The 23,543-nt window shown below is 38.5% G+C and overlaps 1 protein-coding gene across 9 annotated transcripts in view; it reads right to left on the bottom strand.

The window, feature by feature from the left end:
• The window catches only part of NEK1 (NIMA related kinase 1), a 225,860-nt gene that overhangs the window by 67,168 nt on the left and 135,149 nt on the right, over positions 1 to 23,543 (bottom strand). For all 9 annotated transcript variants that reach the window (XM_064371000.1, XM_064370999.1, XM_064371003.1 and 6 more), the window contains one exon: positions 5,559 to 5,711. In XM_064371000.1, coding sequence (XP_064227070.1) covers positions 5,559 to 5,711 — 153 coding nt within the window. The remainder of the gene's footprint in view (positions 1 to 5,558; positions 5,712 to 23,543) is intronic.

Below are 23,543 nucleotides of genomic sequence, written 5' to 3'. Positions count from 1 at the left end.
TACGATGATGCACACCTGTGGTCCCAGCTACTTGAAGGGCTGAGGTGGGAGGACAGTATGAGCCCAGGAGGTTGAGGTTGAGGCCACAGCAAGCCATGTTTGTGCCACTGTACTCCAGCTTGGTTGACAAAGTGAGACTCTGTCTCAAAAAAAAAAAAAAAAAAAAAAAAGCAAAAGTATATAAAAAATAACTCCTAGACTATAACATTGGAAAAATTTAGGTGACCCTGAGTTTGAAAGTGACTTTTTAGATAAAATACCAAAAGCATGATCCATTAAAAAAAAAGAATAAGCAGGACTTCATTAAAATTAAAAAACTTTTGCTCTGTAAAAGCCAATGGTCCCAGCCTAGGCAAACCCTGTCTTTATTAAAAATACAAAAATTAGCCAGGCATGGTGGTGCATACCTGTAGTACCAGCTACTCAGGAAGTTGAGGTGAAAGGATCACCTGAACCCAGGGAGGTTTAGGCTACAGTGAGCCATGATTTCGTCACTGCACTCTAGCCTGGGCAACATCTCCAAAAAAAAAAAAAGACAATTTTTTTTTTTTTTTTTAAAAAGACAATGTTAAGAGAACACAAAGACAAGCCACAGGAGAAAATACAAGTTGACTATCTCTCTAATCCAAAATGCTCCAAAATATGAACCTTTTTGAACACTGTCATGATGCTCAAAGGAACGTTCATTGGAGCATTTTAGATTTTGGATTTTTGGATTAGAGATGCTCAACTCGTATAATGCAAATAGTCTAAAATCTGAAAAAAAACCCAATTCAAAACACTTCTGATATCAAGCACTTCAGATAAGGGATACTCAATCTGTATTTGCAAAAGACATATTTGATAAAGGACTGTTAACCAAAATATACAAAGAATTCTTAAACTTGACAATAAGAAAATAAAGTACCCAATTTAAAAATGGGGGAAAGATCTCAACAGACAACTCACTAAGGTGTACAGGTGGCAAAGCAGCATATAGTAAGAAGCACTGAAAAGAGGTTCACCATCACATGTTATTAGGAGACTGCTAATAAAAACAACAAGATACCACTGCACACCAATTAAAATAACCAAAATCCAAAACACTGACAACACCAAATGCTGGAGAGGAGAGTAACAGGAACTCTCATTCATCCACTGCAAAATGGTACAGACACGTTGGGAGATTGGTGGTTTCTTATAAAACTAAACATACTCTTAGTATACAATCCAGCAACTGTATTCCTCTGTATTCACCCAAATGAACTGAAAACTTATGTCCATGCTAAAACCTGCTCATGGATGTTTATGTCATCTTTATTCATAAATGCTATCACTTGGAAGCAATCATGATGTCTTTCAGTACATCTTGAAACTGGATAAACTATGGCATATCCATACAATGTAATATTCTGCACTAAAAAGTAATGAGCTATTGAGACACAAAACAATTACAGAGGAACCTTAAGTGTATATGACTAAGTGGAACCATCCAATCTGAAAAGAGTGCATACTGTATGAGTCCAGCTAGATGACATTCTGGAAAAGGCAACACTATGGAGATAGTAAAATAATCAGTGGTTGCCAGGGTTTGGAAGAAAGGGAGGGATAAATAAGCAGAGCACAGGGGATTCTTGGGGCAGCAAATTATTCTGTAATAATGGTGGTTACATGGCATTATACATTTGTCAAAACCCAAGGAAATTAAAGCACCAAGAGTGAATTTTAACATAAAATACACACTTTGGTTATAATGATGTGCCAATATTGGTTCACTGATTAAAACAAACGTACCTCTCTGGTGGTGGGGGAGGCTATGTGTGCATGGGGGAAGGGTGTATACAGGAACTCTGTACTTTTCACTCAACTTTGCTATGTGTATGCGTCCTTTTCCATGCTGCTGTTATATAAAGACATACCTGGGATGGGGCAATATATAAAAGAAAGAGGTATAATTGAACTCACAGTTCCACATGGCAGGGGAGGCCTCACAATCATGGCAGAAGGCAAGGAGAAGCAAGTCATATCTTACATGGATGGTGGCAGGCAAAAAAAATAAGAGCTTGTGCAGAGAAACTGCTGTTTTTTAAAAACCATCAGATCTTATGAGACCCATTCGCTATCATGAGAATAGCATGGGAAAGACCAGCCCCCAAGATTCAGGCATCTCTCACAACACGTGGAATTACTGGAGCTACAAGATGAGATTTGGGTGGGGATACAGAGCCAATTTGTGTCACTATTAATCCAAAACTGCTCTAAAAAAGGTCTATTTTTTTTTTAAAAAGACACACTATGTATTGTACTAGAAAAACAAACTCAATGCCAAAATATATTTTAAGAAAATGATTGGACTTGAGGTAAAAAGAAAGATATACTTTGAGCATCCTAGCAAAAAGACCAAATCACTTGTAAGGTAAAGAAATTAAAACTGCCATCAGACTTTCTGCAGCAATGCTTTATGCCAGAATATAATTAAATTATGTTAAAGACAAGGAAGAAAAGGTAAGCCAAGGATTTCATATGTAGCCAAAATGACCTTCACAAATAAAGTCAAAAGACAAAATTTATGAAAATGGAAAACCTCTGAGTTCACACAAGCCTTTTCTAAGGACTCTATCACAAAAAAAGTTTCAGGCAATCAGAACGAGTAGACACCGACATAGGATTGGAAGACGAAAACAAAGAACATCAAGGACCTTTTATGTTTCTCATTTAATACAAAATAAGCCTTGATAGTAGTGTTTCCATTCTACATAAGGAGGAACTGAATGGCAAAGTCAGAGGAACTTATCCATGGTTGCTGAGCAAGTAATGGAGCTAGGATTGGAACTCAAGCCCATTCTCTTTCCACAACATGAAGCCACCTTCACATACACATGAGCTAAACCTTTGTCTTTGCATATACTAGAATAACATATTGCCTAGAATTTCATTCTATCCCTTACCTAAGTAATGAGTTATTTGAAAAAAAAAATCTTTGATATACCTCAAAAATGGCTGATTCTCTGTGGCTTTCCCTTACCCCAAAGGGCTATATGTATTATCATTAATAAAAAAGCCACCTCATCTGTGGCCTCAAATTCGCTTATTCTCTTGTGGCTTTCCCTTACCTAAAAGAGCCATACGTATTATCATTAATAAAGCCATATAGCACTGATAAAGTAAATCCACCTCATCTGTGGCCCCAGAGCATTTCACATACAACATCTGTAGCACAGATTTTGCCACATGTGATTTCCATGATGGTAAAAACTGTCACTTCTTTGGCTTAAAATCCCAATACAGAGCATATTCTTCTCAGTAAATGTATTTTGGAGAAAAACAAGAGGGCAGATAACAAGTCTGGGATATCTTTTTTGACTATACAAGACAAAGTTAATTACTTAAATATCTCTGCGTTAATTCTGAACTTTGTAGTTACTTTTTATTCTTGTCCTTTTCATGCAATGTTATTATTTATTTTCATTTTTATCTGTCCTCTGAGAGCAAGAATGATTTATTTTTTTTTTCTTTTGAGACTAAGTCTCACTCTGTCGCCAGGATGGCATGCAGTGGTGTGATCTCGGCTCACTGCAACCTCCGCCACCTGGGTTCAAATGATTCTCCTGCCCCAGCCTCTCGAGTAGCTGGAACTACAGGCTTGCGCCATCATGCCCAGCGAATTTTTGTATTTTTAGTAGAGATGGGGTTTCACCATGTTGGCTAGGATGGTCTCCATCTCTTGACCTTGTGATCCACCTGCCTCAATCTCTCAAAGTGCTGGGATTACAGGTGTGAGCTGCCACGCCTAGCAAGAATAATATTTTTTTCCTTTGTAGCTTATCATCTAACATATTATAGTGAACACACTAAGAAGTGTTCATTAAATAGTTGGTGAATGAATAAAGACAAATTATAAAATAACTTCTCAGTTCCAATTCTGTGCAGATGGATTATGATGAATATGAAGAATGAAAGTACCACATTTATGTGGTTTAAGTATTACTGTACAAAAAATTGCATATATTTAAGCAACAAAACTTTATATTAAAAAATCAGAATCTTTTAAAAGTAATAGTGTTAATAAACATCAGCATATTATACAACTTTTAGACTACAAAATAATCTGAAATGTTTTTCTCATTTTTTCCAGAGTTTTGCACTTCAGGGTAAAATTATCTTTATTATTTTTTAAAATGTTAGAGTCTGAACTCATTTGTTTTAGAGCCTGAAGGCATTTTTATCTTGAATAAAGCCTGGAACATTTTGAAAACAGGCTCAGAGCAAGTTACTAGTTTTTTTTTTTTTTGAGACAGAGTCTCAGTGGTGAAATCTCAGTTCACTGAGACCTCTGCCTCCTGGGGTCAAGCAATTCTCTTGCCTCAGCCTCCTGAGTAGCTGGGTCTACAGGCACATGCCACCACACCTGGTAAATTTTTTATTTTTAGTAGAGATGGGATTTCACCATGTTGGCCAGACTGGTGTTGAACTCCTGACCTCAGGTGACTACCTGCCTTGGCCTCCCAAAGTGCTAGGATTACAGGGGTTAGCCACTGCACCCAGTTGTTACTAGTATTTTTAGTTAGTATTTGGCATATAACTGCACAATTTCCTTATAGGATAGTGTAAACAAATTAATTACAAATACACTTTTTTGTCATTTTTCCAAACAGATGATTATATGTATTTCTCAATTCAAATTGTTTTCTACATTTAATATTAAAGAAAATAACAATTATTAGCAGCCTACTTTTGCTACTTCAGTAACATGTGCATAGGTTCATTTCACTGGCTAATTCTCAGCATCTGGCTAATTCCATTATTGAACATATCAGTAGTGTCATTGCCTAGGTTATTTTTCCACCAGCTCTGGATATGAGTTTCACTAGAGGCTTTTTAAGGGGAGACAGAGAAAAAGAGTGAGAGAGATAAAGAAGGAAAGAGCACAAAAGTGGCACACATTCCTGCCTAGATACAACTTCTAAAAAGAGGAAAAGTACATTCCACTTCCTCTTCATTTAAACAAGCTGTTTAATTTCAAAACACCTGTTTTTTACCTAGACACTCTGTTTGATGCATAGCTGTAATACCAAAACCCACAAAACTCATGGATCAGAAATATTTCCTCCTGCCTCATGACAACTCTCCTTCCCCAGTCCTATAATTCATAACGTCTGTCACACCTACTGCAATACCTTTCAGTCAGTCTAGTTCTTGAATCCATATCAAAACACACACAATTCATCGCAATGCATTTCTCCTATATCTGTTTTCATGTAAAATAGCATTATGACTTTTTTTTTTTCTTTTTCTTTTTCTTTTCTTCTTTGGCATTAGTAGCAGAGCTACATTCTGACTTTTCTAACTCCACCCAATACATTTCCTTTTCCTTTTAGATCCCATCCACATATGTCAGGTCAAAACTCAAGACATCATTTGGATAATCCCCCTAGAAAATACAGTCATTCTCAAACTAATTAAAACATTATTATAACAAAAAGACAATTAAAAATAACACAAAATGGAAACATCTTAAAACACATAATTAGATTTTTAATATTACTTCTAGTATAGAAAAACTAGTAGTTTCTCCTTACCACTTCTAATAGTTGTGTTTTCCAAAAGTTCTGTCTGAAATTGTAGTTCAGCTTCTCCAAGTATCTTTAGAACAGAATCTGTCGGACTTCTCCCCCAGGCTCTTCTTGGAGATCCACTAGGATCTAATTTAATAACTTCTCCCACTGTGTTTCCTATAAGAAAAAGATACAAAGAAACAATTTTCAGGAACAGTATAATAATACTGCATGGTAAGGCAGACTTTCGGTCTTTTATCCAATTGAGTGCTTCATGAGAAAAAAAGGTTATACTGCAAAGACTTTTGGGGGAAGAATGATAAATAATGGCAAGAACAGAAGCAAATGAAACTAGCAATAAAAATATATCTATAATTGCCTTTTAGAGTATGAATTAAATTCTAGTTTTGAGGAATATAAAAATAGAAAAAAACCATAACTTAATACAGGTTGAGTATCCCTTATCCGAAATGCTTGGGACCAGAAGTGTTTTGAATCTCAAATTTTTTTCAGACTTCGAAATATGTGCATATACATAATGAGATATCTTGTTGATGGGACTGAAGTCTAAACATGAAATTCACTTACGTTTGTTTTTTAAGAGATACAGTCTCACTATGTTGCCCAGGCTAGTCTTGGACTCCTGCGCTAAAGTGATCATCTCACTTTGGCTTCCCAAAGTGCTGGGATTATAGGTGTGAACCATCACACCTGGCCTGATTTGTTTTACATCCATCTTATACACATAGACTGGAGGGAATTTTATATAATATTTTAAATAATTCTGTGAATAAAACAAAGTTTGTACACACAGAACCATCAAAAAGCAGTATTGTCACTGTCCTGGCCACCCATGTGGGCCTTCAGAGGTTGTCTGGCATCACCATCATTCCTGACTCTGAGTTTATATGCTAATAAGCAATCATTTTCTTACACTTGTTCACGCAAAAATATCTCATAGTTAAAAAAAAAAAGACATACCATTACAGTGAAAAAACGTGTTGAAGATAACTAAGCAGCACAGTATTATCACCAGAATACCTGGGAACTGCTAAACAACAGCAGGCTTTTAGTCTCCACCAACAAACCTGGACTTTGATGAAAAAGTTACTCTATACTGTCTTTCATTTTATTGGCAAAAAGAAGTACTGGAAGCAGTTGAGGGATCAGAATAGGATCAGAAGGGATGAGAAGGTGTTCCTTTTTTTTTTTGTATTGCATTTTCGGTTTTGGGGTACATGTGAAAAACATGCAAGGTTGTTGCATAGGTGCATACGTGGCAGTGTGATTTGCTGCCTTCCTCCTCTTCACCTATATCTGGCATTTCTCCCCATGCTATCCCTCCCCAACTCCCCACCCCCCCCGCTGTCACCCCCACTCCCCCCAACAGACCCCAGTGTATAGTGCTCCCCTCCCTGTGTCCATGTGTTCTCATTGCTCAACACCCTCCTATGAGTGAGAACATGTGGTGTTTGATTTTGTTCTTGTGTCAGTTTGCTGAGAATGATGGTTTCCAGGTTCATCCATGTCCCTACAAAGGACACAAACTCATCGTTTTTGATGGCTGCATAATATTCCATGGTGTATATGTGCCACATTTTTCCTGTCCAGTCTATCATCGATGGGCATTTAGGTTGGTTCCAGGTCTTTGCTACTGTAAACTGTGCTGCAATGAACATTCGTGTGCATGTGTCCTTATAGTAGAACGATTTATAATCCTTTGGATATACGCCCAGTAATGGGATTGCTGGGTCAAATGGAATTTCTATTTCTAGGTCCTTGAGGAATTGCCGCACTGTCTTCCACAATGGTTGAACCAATTTACACTCCCACCAACAGTGTAAAAGTGTTCCTATTTCTCCACATCCTCTCCAGCATCTGTTGTCTCCAGATTTTTTAATGATCGCCATTCTAACTGGCGTGAGATGGTATCTCAATGTAGTTTTGATTTGCATTTCTCTAATGACCAGTGATGATGAGCATTTTTTCATATGCTTGTTGGCCTCATGTATGTCTTCTTTTGTAAAGTATCTGTTCATATCCTTTGCCCATTTTTGAATGGGCTTGTTTGTTTTTTTCTTGTAAATCTGTTTTAGCTCGTTGTAAATTCTGGATATCAGCCCTTTGTCAGACGGGTAGGCTGCAAAAATTTTTTCCCATTCTGTTGGTTGCCGATTCACTCTATTGACTGTTTCTTTTGCCGTGCAGAAGCTGTGGAGTTTGATTAGGTCCCGTTTGTCTATTTTGGCTTTTGTTGCCAATGCTTTTGGTGTTTTGGTCATAAAGTCCTTGCCTACACCTATGTCCTGAATGGTTTTCCCTAGGTTTCCTTCTAGTGTTTTTATGGTGTTAGGTCTTATGTTTAAGTCTTTAATCCATCTGGAGTCAATTTTAGTGTAAGGTGTCAGGAAGGGGTCAAGTTTCTGCTTTCTGCATATGGCTAGCCAGTTTTCCCAACATCACTTATTGAACAGGGAATCCTTTCCCCATTGCTTGTTTTTGTCAGGTTTGTCAAAGATCGGGTGGTTGTAGATATGTTGTGTCGCCTCCGATGCCTCTGTTCTGTTCCATTGGTCTATATCTCTGTTTTGGTACCAGTATCATGCTGTTTTGATTACTGTAGCCTTGTAGTAGAGTTTGATGTCCGGTAGTGTGATGCCTCCCGCTTTGTTCTTTTTGCTTAGAATTGACTTGGCTATGTGGGCTCTCTTTTGGTTCCATATGAAGTTTAAGGTGGTTTTTTCCAGTTCTGTGAAGAAGGTCATTGGTAGCTTGATGGGGATAGCATTGAATCTGTAAATTACTTTGGGCAGTATGGCCATTTTCACGATATTCTTCCTAACCATGAACATGGAATGTTTCTCCATCTGTTTGTGTCCTCTCTTATTTCCTTAAGCAGTGGTTTGTAGTTCTCCTTGAAGAGGTCCTTTACGTTCCTTGTTAGTTGTATTCCTAGGAATTTTATTCTCTTTGTAGCAATTGTGAATGGCAGTTCGTTCTTAATTTGGTTCTCTTTAAGTCTGTTATTGGTGTATAGGAATGCTTGTGATTTTTGCACATTGATTTTGTATCCTGAGACTTTGCTGAAGTTGCTTGTCAGTTTCAGGAGATTTTGGGCTGAGATGATGGGGTCTTGTAGATATACAATCATGTCATCTGCAAATAGAGACAATTTGACTTCCTCCTTTCCTAATTGAATACCCTTTATTTCTTTTTCTTGCCTGATTGCTCTGGCTAGAACTTCCAGTACTATATTGAATAGGAGTGGTGAGAGAGGGCATCCTTGTCTAGTGCCCGATTTCAAAGGGAATGCTTCCAGTTTTGGCCCATTCAGTATGATATTGGCTGTCAGTTTGTCATAGATAGCTTTTATTATTTTGAGATACGTCCCGTCGATACCTAGTTTATTGAGAGTTTTTAGCATAAAGGGCTGCTGAATTTTGTCGAAGGCCTTCTCTGCATCAATTGAGATAATCATGTAGTTTTTGTCTTTGGTTCTGTTTATGTGGTGAATTACATTTATAGACTTGCGTATATTGAACCAGCCTTGCATCCCCGGGATGAATCCTACTTGATCATGGTGGATAAGCTTTTTGATGTGCTGTTGCAATCGGCTTGCCAGTATTTTATTGAAGATTTTTGTATCTATGTTTATCATGGATATTGGCCTGTAGTTTTCTTTTCTTGTTGAGTCTCTGCCAGGTTTTGGTATTAGGATGATGTTGGTCTCATAAAATGATTTGGGTAGGATTCCTTCTTTTTGGATTATTTGGAATAATTTCAGTAGGAATGGTACCAGTTCCTCTTTGTATGTCTGGTAGAATTTGGCTGTGAACCCATCTGGACCTGGGCTTTTTTTGGGTGGTAGGCTCTTAATTGCTGCCTCGACTTCAGACGACCTTGTTATTGGTCTATTCAGGGTTTCGACTTCTTCCTGGTTTAGGCTTGGGAGGAGGCAACTTTCCAGGAATTTATCCATTTCTTTCAGGTTTTCTAGTTTATGTGCATAGAGTTGTTTGTAATAATCTCTGATGATGGTTTGAATTTCTGTGGAATCTGTGGTGATATCCCCTTTATCATTTTTTATTGCATCTATTTGGTTATTCTCTCTTTTCTTTTTTATTAGTCTGGATAGTGGTCTATTTTGTTGATCTTTTCAAAAAACCAGCTCCTGGATTTATTGATTTTTTGAAGGGTTTTTCGTGTCTCTATCTCCTTCAATTCTGCTTTGATCTTAGTTATTTCTTGTCTTCTGCTAGGTTTTGAGTTTTTTTGATCTTGCTCCTCTAGCTCTTTCAATTTTGACGATAGGGTGTCAATTTTAGATCTCTCCTTTCTTCTCATGTGGGCACTTATTGCTATATATTTTCCTCTAGAGACTGCTTTAAATGTGTCCCAGAGATTCTGGTATGTGGTGTCTTCGTTCTCGTTGGTTTCGAAGAACGTCTTTATTTCTGCCTTCATTTCAGTGTTTATCCAGTCAACATTCAGGAGAAAGTTGTTCATTTTCCATGAGGCTATGCGGTTCTGGGTTGGCTTCTGAATTCTGAGTTCTAACTTGATTGCACTGTGGTCTGAGAGACTGTTTGTTATGGTTTCCGTTCTTTTGCATTTGCTGAGGAGTGATTTACTTCCAATTATGTGGTCAATTTCAGAGTAGGTGTGATGTGGTGCTGAGAAGAATGTATATTCTGTGGATTTGGGGTGGAGAGTTCTGTATATGTCTATAAGGCTTGCTTGTTCCAGGTCTGAGTTCAAATCCTGGATATCCTTGTTAATTTTCTGTCTCGTTGATCTGTCTAATATTGACAATGGGGTGTTGAAGTCTCCCACTATTATTGTGTGGGAGTCTAGGTCTCTTTGTAAGTCTTTAAGAACTTGCCTTATGTATCTGGGTGCTCCTGTATTAGGTGCATATATATTTAGGATCGTTAGCTCTTCTTGTTGCATTGATCCTTTTACCATTATGTAATGTCCTCCTTTGTCTCTTTTGATCTTTGTTGCTTTAAAGTCTATTTTATCAGAGATGAGAATTGCAACTCCTGCTTTTTTTTGCTCTCCATTTGTTTGGTAAATCCTTCGCCATCCCTTTATTTTGAGCCTTTGTGTATCCTTGCATGTGAGGTGGGTTTCCTGGATGCAGCACACTGATGGGTTTTGGCTTTTTATCCAATTTGCCAGTCTGTGTCTTTTGATTGAGGCATTTAGTCCGCTTACATTTAGGGTTAATATTGTTAAGTGTGAATTCGATCCTGTCATTTTGATGCTAGCTGGCTGTTTTGCCCATTGGTTGCTGCAGATTCTTCATTGTGTTGATGCTCTTTACCATTTCGTGTGTTTTTGGAGTGGCTGGTACTAGTTGTTCTTTTCTATGTGTAGTGCCTCCTTCAGGAGTTCTTGTAAAGCTGGTCTGGTGGTGATGAAATCTCTGAATACTTGCTTGTTCTCAAAGGATTTTATTTTTCCTTCACTTATGAAGCTTAGTTTGGCTGGATATGAAATTCTGGGTTGAAAGTTATTTTCTTTAAGGATGTTGAATATCGGCACCCACTCTCTTCTGGCCTGTAGGGTTTCTCCTGAGAGATCTGCTGTGAGTCTGATGGGCTTCCCTTTATGGGTAACCCGACCTTTCTCTCTGGCTGCCCTTAGTATTTTCTCCTTCATTTCGACCCTGGTGAATCTGATGATTATGTGCCTTGGGGTTGCTCTTCTAGAGGAATATCTTTGTGGTGTTCTCTGTATTTCCTGGACTTGAATATTGGCCTGCCTTGCTAGGTTGGGAAAGTTTTCCTGGATAATATCCTGAAGAGTATTTTCCAGCTTGGATGCATTCTCTTCGTCACATTCAGGTACACCTATCAAACGTAGATTAGGTCTTTTCACATAGTCCCATATTTCTTGTTGACTTTGTTCCTTCTTACCCTGTTTTCTCTAATCTTGCCTTCTCGTTTATTTCATTGAGTTGATTTTCGATCTCTGATATCCTTTCTTCTGCTTGGTCATTTCGGCTGTTGAAACTTGTGCATGCTTCGCGAAGTTCTCGTGTTGTGTTTTTCAGCTGCATCAATTCACTCATATTCCTCTCTAAATTGTCCATTCTCATTAGCATTTCGTCAAGTCTTTTTTCAAGGTTCTTAGTTTCTTTGCATTGGGTTAGAACATGTTCTTTTAGCTCACGGAAGTTTCTTATTATCCATTTTCTGAAAGCTGATTCTGTCATTTCATGACACTCATTCTCCATCCAGTCTTGTTCCCTCGCTGGTGAGGAGTTGCGCTCATTTGTAGGAGGAGAGGTGTTCTGGTTTTGGGTGTTTTCATCCTTTTTGCGCTGGTTTCTTCCCATCTTTGTGGATTTATCCACCTATCGACTTTGTAGTTGCTGTCTTTCTGATTTTGGTAATTTTAAGTCTGCAGCAGCTGAACTCATAAACCCCCTTTTCTTCCCCCCAGGTGTTCTGTCCCAGGGAGTTAGGGCTTTATGATTTCCCACTGTCTTGCTATCGTTTTCCCTGACCACAAGGTGGCAGCCTAGTTGCACTCAGCCTGCAGAGGCTTCGCTGAGCTGCTGTGGGCTCCGCCCAGCTTCCATGTGAACTTCCCTGCAGTCCTGTTTATATGGGTGTAGTTAGAACTGCTTCTGCTATGTTGGCCCGCCCCTGTAGTGACGGAGTCTCTGTAGTAGCGGGTTACCTTGGTTACAGCAAATTGCCCTGGGAACTGCCGCATGTTTCCCGGTGGGGGACGCCCCTCCCCCACTGAGCTGGACCGTCCCGGGTTCAGCCGTGCTTCCCGTGGCGCCCTCTTTGCCCGGGAATCTCTTGGTTTGACTCCCTGCCTCAGCTCCCCTTGCTGGCCCAGAGGCGACCCAGTATTGTTCACTCTGCACAAGGAGCCTCTGCCCCCTGCCCCAGGTGTTGGCCGAGCAGTTGCTCTGGTCCAACCAGCGGCGCTGGCAACCCGTGGAGCTCCTCCGTCTGTGAATCTCCTGGTCCGTGGGCAGTAAAAATCTGCTGCCCTGTGAGCCGCTGCGTCAGCCGAAGCAGCAACTCTGAGATTCGTGGTGCGCCCTTGCCCAGGAATCTCCTGGCTTGACTTCCTGCTTCAGCTCCGCTTGCTGGCTCAGAGGGGACTCAGTCTTTCTCACTCTGCTCAACGAGCCGCTGACCCCCACCCCAGGGCGTGGGCCGAGCGGCCACGCCGGTCAGACCAGCGGCGCTGGCGACCTGTGGGGCTCCTCCTCCTGTGAATCTCCTGGTCTGTGGGCAGTAAAAATCCGTCTGGAAATGCGGCGTCCACTCACTCTCTGCGCCTTCTCTCGGAGCTGCAATCCCGAGTTCCTCCTAATCGGTCATCTTGTATCGATCCCTGTACGAAGGTATTCTATCAGATAGCTTTTTTAAATGGCTGGGAGGGTCTTTTTGCCCTTGGGGATGCTGAATAAAGAAAGCATGTGTTGTGCACCTGCACTTTGATTTTGACACATCACATGGGGTCAGATGTGGATTTTCTGTTTATGGTATCACACTAGTACTCGAAAGTTTCAGATTTTAGAACATTTTGGATTTCAGATTTTGGATTAGGAATGCTCAACCTGTATTATGTTTCTATAAAATCTTTATTTGAAAAAATAGAAAAAAAGTAAGATAAGTCAATAACAATTGGGGGAAATATAAGAATAGAAGAAACAGAAATGAATATTTCATTTCTATACATTTCACAGAAAAAAACAGAAGACAAATCTTAAACACACATATGGATTAAAAAGCAGAGAAAAGTATTTCTAAGAAAATCTGTCCTACTTTATTTATTATAGGTAGGCAAATACTTCCTTTTTGACTACAATAATTTGGGGTAAACCATTTTAATAAAATGTATCAAAGAAAAATATAAAAAGTTGTATACTAAGGTTTGAGCCTTTAGAACATTTGGTAATAATATGTGAAGTACATAGGTACCTAGATACACATGGGATATAATATTACATATTATGAGGCATAAGGTATATAGACATTCAAAGGTAACCTAATACATGTTGATACAGTTAATGTACCAGTTTTATGAAAGAACATGCAAATTAGCAGATAATAATCAGTTTCATACAGCCAAAATGATTACCAATAGGACTTTCAAAGGATGGTTAAAACAGAGTAGAGAACCCAGAAATAGACCCATAACTCACAGTCATTTGTCAAAGCAATTCAAAGGGGGAAAACTCTCTAACAAACAAAACTGGGATAACTAAATGTCCATAAGAAAACAAAATAAAACAAAACAAAAAACACCAGAATTTAACCCCTTCAATGCAGGGAGGGAAAACCCAGGTGGAGTCAACAGTCTCTCTCAGCTGAGGAGGCAGAACTGGGAGTCTAGGGAGGCCAAGTGGCTAGCGTTTGCAAGGTAAGAGTACTGAAGAGTAATGTTACACAGACAGAGAACTCAGGAAAATTGTAAAAAGCCCCTTTGAGTCTTTACCTGAGTACTGATCAGCATATCAGTACATAATGTATAAAGAAATTACTGTAGTTTAGAGAAAAGGCCACTCAAAAGAAGTAGAGGTAACAAATGTTCAAGTTCACACAGTGCCAGAAAGAGTTCCTACTCCCATCAGCCAAAAAAGATTGATTCATAATTTACAAGGCACCAGGCAGATTATTTAGAAAGGTTGTTGGTGCATAAAAGGTAAAAGATTAGCTATATGCTAATGCATAGTAATACTAATACATATTAATAATATAGATCACTGCTCTGTTCCAACTAACAAAGCTTAGAAGTTAGACTTAGAAGAGCCAAGCTATGCACAGCTAACTAAATTGTGTCCAAGAATATTTATAGAAACACAAAAATACATAGCACAAATATTAAAATTCACAATGTTCACCACCCAAACAAAAATTATCAAGCACGCACAGACCAGAATATTAACTACAAAAAAAAATCAGTGAATCCAATCCAACCCCATAATGACAGAGATGATGTAACTAGACAAGGACATTTATAACTGTCATTATAATTGAATTCCGTATGTTCAACAAGCTAGAGAGAACAGTAACCATGATAGAGGTAAAGAAAACATTAATAAGATCCATATTTAACTTGTCTAAATGAAGTTCACATAAATGAACCTGCCCATTGAACTTGTCCATTCATACTCAAGACAGAAAAAACTAGACTAATGGCCACGAGCTTTTCAGGTTTTATGAAAACTATTAACTCATAAATCCAAGATGCTCAACAAAACCCAAGCAAAGGAAACATGATGAAAGTGACATTGAGGCAGATCATAATCAAATTCACTGAAACCAAGGCTATAGGGAAAAATCTGAAAAGGAGCTAGAGAAAAAAGACACAGAGGAATAAAACTAAAAATAAGGGTAAAAGAAGACTTCTCATTGCAAATAATGTGCATAAGATGACAGTGAAGCAGCATCATTAAAGTAGTAAAAGAAAAAAATTTGCAATTCAGAATTCTATGTCTCAGAAAAAATACTGTTGCAAAAGGAAGGCAAAATAAAAACGTTTACAGACATACAAATGTTGAATGAATCACCAGCAGGACTATACTACACAAAATCTAAAAAGAAGTCCTTCAGGCAGAAGAAAAATGATACAAAATAGAAACCTTCTACACAAAAGAAATGAAAACTACATGAGTAGACACAAAAGATTTTTTTTCTCTTATTATTGAAATCTTTTTAAAGAATAAATGACTATGCTGTATTATGGGATTTATAGCATTAAAAAAAACAAAACAAAACAATGTTACCAAAGGCTGGGAGGGAACAAATGTAAATACAGGTGACAAAGGTTTGAAATGCCTGGGTCCACTTATCCACAAATTTTCTTCCACCTATGTCACCCTTCAGACACCAACTTTTCCTCCACTTCAGCCTACTCAATGTGAAGATGATGTGGATAAAGACTTTTATGATGATCCTCTTCCGCTTAACAGTAAATATATTTCCTCTTATAATTTTTTTAGTAACATTTTCTTTTCTCTTGCTTCCTTTATTGTAAGAATATAGTATATAATACATATAATATGTAAAATATGTGTTTACATATTACTTTATGTTACTGATAAAGCTTCTGGTCAACAGTAGGCTATTACTAGTTAAATTTTGGGGGAGTTAAGAATTACACATGGATTTTTGACTATCCCCTCACCCCCACACTATTCAAGGGTCAACTGTATATTATTGCAATATTCTTATACCACGTATGAAGTATAATAACTCAATTGAAGATACACTGTGATAAGTTAAAGGTAATACACTATAAACTCTTAAGCCAACACTGAAATAACAGAACAATGAGCTATAGCTAATAATTCAACAACAGAGGTAAAATGGAATAATAAAAAACAACTAACCTCAAAGAACGTAAAACAGGAGAACAAAGGAAGGAAAGTATAGATGAGACAAACAAAAAACAAATAGAAAAATGGTGCAAAGACAGTCCCTGACTTATGATGGTTCAACTTAAGATTTTTCAACTATATAATGGGTTTATTGGGCTGTAATCCCATTGTAAACTGAGGATCATCTGAATTTAAACCCAATCACATTAATAATCACATTAAATGTAAATGGTCTAAACATACCAGTTAAAGGTTATATGAGTGGATTAAAAAGCAAACGTAACAATATGCTGCCCACAAGAAACCCACATTAAATATAAAGACACAAATAGATTAAGAGGAAAAAAAAGGGATAAAGATATACCAGGCTAACACTGAGTGAGACAAAATAGGAGTGACTATATCAATATCAAACAAAGAAAACTTTTAATAAAGCTAATTTTTTTTTAAAAGAAACAAGCTAATAATAATTGCAACACAGATGATTCTCAAAAATTATTATGTTTTCAGCCAGAGGTGAGAGATTAGGGGAAAAAATCATCAGCCTTGAGTGAAAGAAGCCAGACACAAAAGAGTACAAACTAAAGAGTCTATACGCTATTCTAGAACAGGAACAGCTAATCTAAGGTAGAAAAAAAAATTCAGAAAAAGTTGCCCCTGGAAGGCTAAGAACAAAGAATGACTAGACAGGGGCAAACTTTCTGGGGTGATGGTAATGTTGTATATCTTGACAGGGGTTCTTATTTTGTAGATCCCAGAATTTGTTAAAAACCAGCTAATATACATTTACAATCTGTGCATTTCATTGTATGTAAATTTAACATAAAGGAAAACATTTCTAAACAAACACTGAACTCTAATAAATAATTATATGCTGTGAAATACTTAGGGCAAAGTATACCAATATCTGCAATTTACTCTGAATTGCATGAAACGATGACATACCAATTGATGGCTAGAAGGATGGACAGATATGTGACATAGCAAGCATACTAAAATGTTAATGGAAAAATTTAAATTTAACTTAAATAGAGAATATTTAGTATCCATTGTGAAATTATTTCAATTTTATCAAATATTTTAAATTTTTCATAATGAAATTCTGGGAAAAGGACAAGGAAATTGTTTATGCAGTGGTATGAAAAGATCTATAAAATATGCTTATAATAAGCAAAAATAAGATCAGAGAAGTACAAATAACAGAAATAATATAAATATACTAAAATAACTACATGTGACAAATAATGTAAAACAAAGGGGAAATGTACTCTTCTTTATACATATCTACACACACATGCACACACAGGTACACATATATATGAGGAACTCTGGAAAGATAAATAATAAGCTAGCATCAGTGGTCATCTAACAATAGGGAAGGAAATAGAGTGGATAAGGTGGGACAGAACTGTACATTGTTTATACTTTGTAATTTTTACCATGTAAGTACATCGTGTATTTAATAAATACTACTTTTAAACTCTGGAGAAATACTTGCATAGTAGTATGCTCAGTCTCATCCTAATTCTATATGAAGATGCTTTTTGTTTTTTATTTTTGTTTTTATTGTCTATAAAGGTACTTTCAATAAGGTAATAAGGTATATGATAGGTCCTCATATTTGTCTGAGTTAGGCCTATATAATAATTCAAGATTCCAGGAAACTAGTTTCATTTCTAAAGAATAAATAAAATAGGTACCTAATTCTTGTTTGTGATTTGTACATGACTGCTCTTTCTACTTTAATAAGAAAATAAGGCAGCAATTTTCTCTATGCCTATAAAACTTTTATTTTTTTAAAATTATACTTTAAGTTCTGGAATACATGTGCAGAACATGCAGGTTTGTTACGTAGGTATACATGTGCCATGGTGGTTTGCTGCACCCAGCAACCCGTCATCTACATTAGTTATTTCTCCTAATGCTATCCCTCTCCTTGCTGCCCACATCCCAACAGGCCCCGGTGTGTGATGTTCCCCTCCCTGTGTCCATATGTCCTACTTATGAGTGAGAACATGCGGTGTTTGGTTTTCTGTTCCTGTGTTAGTTTGCTGAGAATGATGGTTTCCAGCTTCAACCATGTCCCTGCAAAGGACATGAACTCATCCTTTATGGCTACATAGTAGTCCATGGTGTGTACGTGCCATATTTTCTTTATCCAGTCTATCCTTGATGGGTATTTGGGTTGGTTCCAGTCTTTGCTATTGTGAATGGTGCTTTTTACTTTATGTGTGCATGTGTCTTTACAGTAGAATGATTTATAATCCTTTAGGTATATACCCAGTAATGGGATTGCTGGATCAAATGGTATTTCTGGTTCTAGATCCTTAAGGAATCACCACACTGTCTTCAAAAATGGTTGAACTAATTTACACACCCAACAGTATAAAAACATTCCTATTTTTCCACATCCTCTGCAGCATCTGTTGTTTCCTGACTTTTTAAATGACTGCCATTCTAACTGGCATGAGGTGGTATCTCACTGAGGTTTTTATTTGCGTTTTTCTAATGACCAGTGATGAGCTTTTTTTCATGTGTTTCTTGACCGCATAAATGTCTTCTTTTGAGAAGTGTCTGTTTATATCCTTTGCCCACTTTTTGATGGGGTTGTTTTTTTCTTTTTTGAGATGGAGTTTCACTCTTGTTGCCCAGGCTGGAGTGCAATGGTGTGATCTCGGCTGACTGCCTTCCAAGTTCAAGTGATTCTCTTATCTCACCCTCTCGAGTAGCTGGGAATACAGGCATCTACCACTTCTGTATTTTTAGTAGAGACAGGGGTTCACCATGTTGGTCAGGCTGGTCTCAAACTCCTGACCTCAGGTAAACCACCAGCCTTGGCTTCTCACAGTGTTTGGATTACAGGTGTAAGCCACCATGCCTGGATAGTTTTCTTTTTTCTTGCAAATTTGTTTAAGTTCCTTATACATGCTGGATATTGGCAGTCTGTCAGATGGACAGATTACAAAACTTTTCTCCAATTTTGTAGGTTGCCTGTTCACTCTGACCATAGGTTCTTTTGCTGTGCAGAAGCTCTTAAGTTTAATTAGATCCCCATTTGTCTATTTCAACTTTTGTTGCCATTGCTTTTGTTGTTTTAGTCATGAAGTCTTTGCCTGTGCCTATGCCCTGAATGGTACTGCCTAGGTTTTCCTCTAGGGTTTTTATGGTTTTAGGTCTTATGTTTAAGTCTTTAAGCCATCTTGAGTTAACTTTTATATAAGGTATAAGGAAGGGGCCAGTTTCAGTTTTCTGCATATGGCTAGCCAGTTTTTCCAACATCATTTATTAAACAGGGAATCCTTTCCCTGTTGCCTGTTTTTGTTAGGTTTGTCAATGATCAGATTGTTGTAGACATGTGGTGTTATTTCTCAGGCCTCTGTTCTGTGCCACAGGTCTATATCTCTGTTTTGGTATCAATGCCATACTGTTTTGGTTACCATAGCCTTGTAGTATAGTTTGAAGTCAGGTAATGTGATGCCTCCAGCTTTGTTCTTTTTGCTTAGAATTGTCTTGGTTATATGGGCTCTTTTTTGGTTCCATACAAAATTTAAAGTAGTTTTTTCTAATTCTGTGAAGAAAGTCAATGGTAGCTTGATAGGGATAGCATTGAATCTATAAATTACTTTGGGCAGTATGGCCATTTTCATGATATTGATTCTTCCTATCCATGAGCATGGAATGCTTTTCATTTGTTTGTGTCCTCTCTTACTTCCTGGAGCAGTGGTTTGTAGTACTTCTTCAAGAGGTTCTTCACACCCCTTGTTAGTTGTATTCCTAGGTATTTTATTCTGTTTGTAGCAATTGTGAATAGGAGTTCGCTCATGATTTGGCTGTTTGTCTATTATTGGTGTATAGGAATGCGTTCGATTTTTGCACATTGATTTTGTATCCTGAGACTTTGCTGAAGTTGCTTATTAGCTTAAGGAGATTTTGTCTGAGACAATGGGGTTTTCTAAATACACAATCATGTCATCTGTACACAGAAACAATTTGACTTCCTCTCTTTCTATCTGAATACCCTTTATTTCTTTTTCTTGCCTGATTACCCTGGCCAGAACTTCCAATACTATGTTGAATAGGGGTGGTGAGAGCGCATCCTTGTCTTGTGCAGATTTTCAAAGGGAATGCTTCCAGTTTTTGCCCATTCAGTGTATTTGCTGTGGGTTTGTCATAAATAGCTTATTATTTTGAGATACATTTCATCAATACGTAGTTTATTGAGTGCTTTTAGCATGAAGGGGTGTTGACTTTTATTAAAGGCTTTTTCTGGATCTATTGAGATAATCATGTAATTTTTGTCACTGGTTCTGTTTATGTGATGGATTATGTTTACTGATTTGCGCATATTGAACCAGCCTTGCATCCCAGGAATAAAGCCAACTTGAACGTGGTGGATAAGTTTTTGATGTGCTGCTGGATTTGGTTTGCCAGTATTTTATTAAGGATTTTTGCATGAATGTTCCTCAGGGTTATTGGCCTGAAATTTTCTTTTTTTGTTGTGTGTCTGCCAGGTTTTGATATCAGGATGATGTTGGCCTCATAGAATGAGTTAGAGAGGATTCCCTCTTTTTCTATTGTTTGGAATAGTTTCAGAAGGAATGTTACCAGATCCTCTTTGTACCTCTGGTACAATTCAACTGTGAAACCATCTGGTCCTGGACTTTTTTTGGTTGGTAGGCTGTTAATTGCTGCCTCAATTTCAGACCTTGTCATTGGTCTAATCAGGGATTCAACTTCTTCCTGGTTTAGTCCTGGGAGGGTGTATGAGTTGTGATCCTTTGAAGGAGAAGAGGCATTCTGTTTTTTGGAATTTTCGGCCTTTTTGTGCTGGTTTTTCCTCATCTTCATGAAGGAAAGGTCTACTTTTGGTCTTTCATGTTGGTAATCTACGAATGGGGTTTTTTGTGTGGGCGTCCCTTTCATTGATGTTGATTCTATCGCCTTCTGTTTGTTAGTTTTCCTTCCAACAATTAGGCCCCTCTTCTGCAGGTCTGCTGGAGTTTTTCCTGGGTATCTCTGGCACAGGCTGCAGAACAGCAAAGATTGCTACCTGTTCCTTCCTCTGCAAGCTTTGTCCCAGAGGGGTACACGCCAAATGCCAGCCAGAGCTCTCCTGTATGAGATGTCTGTTGACCCCTGCTGGGAGGTATCTCCCAGTCAGGAGGCACAGGGATCAGGGACCCACTTGAGGAGGTAGTCTGTCACTTAGTAGAGCTCAAGCTCTGTGCTGGGAGATCCATTGCTCTCTTCAGAACCGGCAGGTAGGAATGTTTAAGTCTGCTGAAGCTGTGCCCACAGCAGCCCCCTTCTCCCAGGTGCTCTGTTCGAGGGAGCTGTCTCTCTAGATTCTGGCTACAGTGGCTTTGCTGCCCTGCAGTGGGTTTCACACCCACTTTGAACTTCCCAGCAGCTTTGTTTACACTGTGAGAGGAAGACCACCTACTCAAGCCTCAGTAATGGCGGACACCCCTTCCCCCACCAAGCTTGAGCATCCTAGTTTGACTTCAGACTGCTGTGCTGCCAGCGAGAATTTAAGCCAGTGGATCTTAGCTTGTTGGTCTCTGTAGGGGTGGGATCTGCTGAGCTACACCACTTGGGTCCCTAGCTTCAGCCCCTTTTCCAGGGGAGTTAATGGTTCTGTCTCTCTGGCATTCCAGGTGCCACTAGGGTATGAAGAAAAACTCCTGCAGCTAGCTTAGTGTCTGCCCAAATGGCCACCCAGTTTGTGCTTGAAACTCAGGGCCCTGGTGGTATAGGCACCTGAGGGAATCTCCTGGCCTGTGGGTTGTGAAACCATGGGAAAAGTGTATTATCTGGGCCAGACAGTACTGTCCCTCACAGCACAGTCTCTTACGACTTTCCTTGGCTAGAGGAGGGAGTTCCCCGACTGCTTGCGCTTCCTGGGTGAGGCGACATCCCACCCTGCTTCTGCTCGCTCTCCATGGGCTGCACCCACTGTCTAACCAGTTCCTATGAGATGAAATGGGTATCTCAGTTGGAAATGCAGAAATCGCCCACCTTCTGCATTGGTCTCACTGGTAGCTGCAGACCGCAGCTGTTCCTATTCAGCTATCTTGCCACTTTCCCCAAGTTATTTGTGTCTTTCTGCCTTTGCCTCCATCCATCCTTTTACAACAGCAATGATCTATTGCCTCAGAGGTGCTTTCAATCGTCTCCAGCCCCACCATCTCAGATATCTCACACCAGTGTTTTTCCTCATATTTATGTTTTCGTCCTCACATTTATTTATTTAATAACTACTTTTCATGTATAAAATACGTGCTACATGACAGGGGGCATAAACATGCAGTACAAATAAGACAAGCTTTATCAAAATGTTTATATTCTACAACAGAACACGGGCAAATGATACTTAAACAAAAGCAGAAGATAATTACAGTATGTGATTACTTCTTTAAAAATAATAAAAGAACTCAGAAACAAAAAAAGCAAACACTGGCCAGGCACAGTGGTTCACACCTGTAATCCCAGCACTTTGAGAGATGGAGACGGAAGCATTGCCTGAGGCCAGGAGTTCAAAAGCAGTCTGGGTAACATAGTAAGTACACTATCTTTAACAAAAAAGAAAAAAAAAATTAGCTGGGCATGGCAGCACGTGACTGTAGTTCCAGCTACTCTGGAGGCTGAGGCAGGAGAATCACTTGATTCCAGAATGTTCACGATGTAGTCAGCCATGAGAGCGCCACTGTATTCTAGCCTGTCTTAAAAAAATGTACTGCATATTCTTACTTCCAAGTGGGAGCTAAACAATGGATACACATGGATATAGAGGGAAATAATAAACATGGAGCAGAGGTAGGGTGGGATGAGGGTTAAAAAATTACCTATTGGGTATATAATGTTCAGTATTCGAGTGATAGGTACACTAGAAACCCAAACTTCACCATAATGCATTATATACAGGTAACAAACCTACACATGTACACACTGAATCTATAGAAATAAAATAGATTTAAATAAATATTTAAAGTACAGAAATAATTTTCAATGATTTGAAAATAAGAGAAGGTTCAGGTGCAGTGGCTCACAGCTGCAACCCAGCACTCTGGGAGGTCAAAGCAAGTGGATCACTTGAGGCCAGGAGTTTGGGCAGCCTGGGCAACATGGCAAAACAGTAGCTACAAAATATTAAAAAATAAAAATAAATTTAAAAAAAGAAAGAGAGAGACGGAGAGAGAGAGAGAGAGAAGAGGTCTACTATTAATAGAGGGCAGAAAAGTGAAGAAAGTGCTTCAAGAAGAGTATGTGCATGCACACGTACATGTGGGTATGGACAACAATCCGGGATGTCAAAGCTGTAAATACATAATGTACGGCCTTTAAAACTTACGACATAGAGGTCTTTGGTGACCATGTAAAGAATTATAACAGAGTGGTAGAGGAAAAAGTCTGGTTGGAGTAGGTTAAGGGAGAATAGAAGGAGAGGAACTGGAATTGTAAATAGAGAATACTTTTGAAGAATTCTGATATAAAGACGACTTTCAGAAATGGAGTGATAGCTAAAGAACAGGGAAAGAACAAAAAGAGAAGCAGCCATATTAAGGACTTGAGAAAGAGGAAAGGGGAAGAGTACTATGGGAAAGAAAGAGCTTGGCATGTTTTAAGAAGTGAAAGGTGAAAAGTAAGTAGTT

The sequence above is a fragment of the Aotus nancymaae genome, unplaced genomic scaffold, assembly GCF_030222135.1.
Source record: "Aotus nancymaae isolate 86718 unplaced genomic scaffold, 86718_ANA_hifiasm-v0.15.2.pri h1tg000115l, whole genome shotgun sequence".
In the NCBI taxonomy this organism is placed as follows: domain Eukaryota; kingdom Metazoa; phylum Chordata; class Mammalia; order Primates; family Aotidae; genus Aotus; species Aotus nancymaae.
Note: the sequence above shows the minus strand (reverse complement) of the source record. Positions and strands in the feature narration are given on the sequence as shown.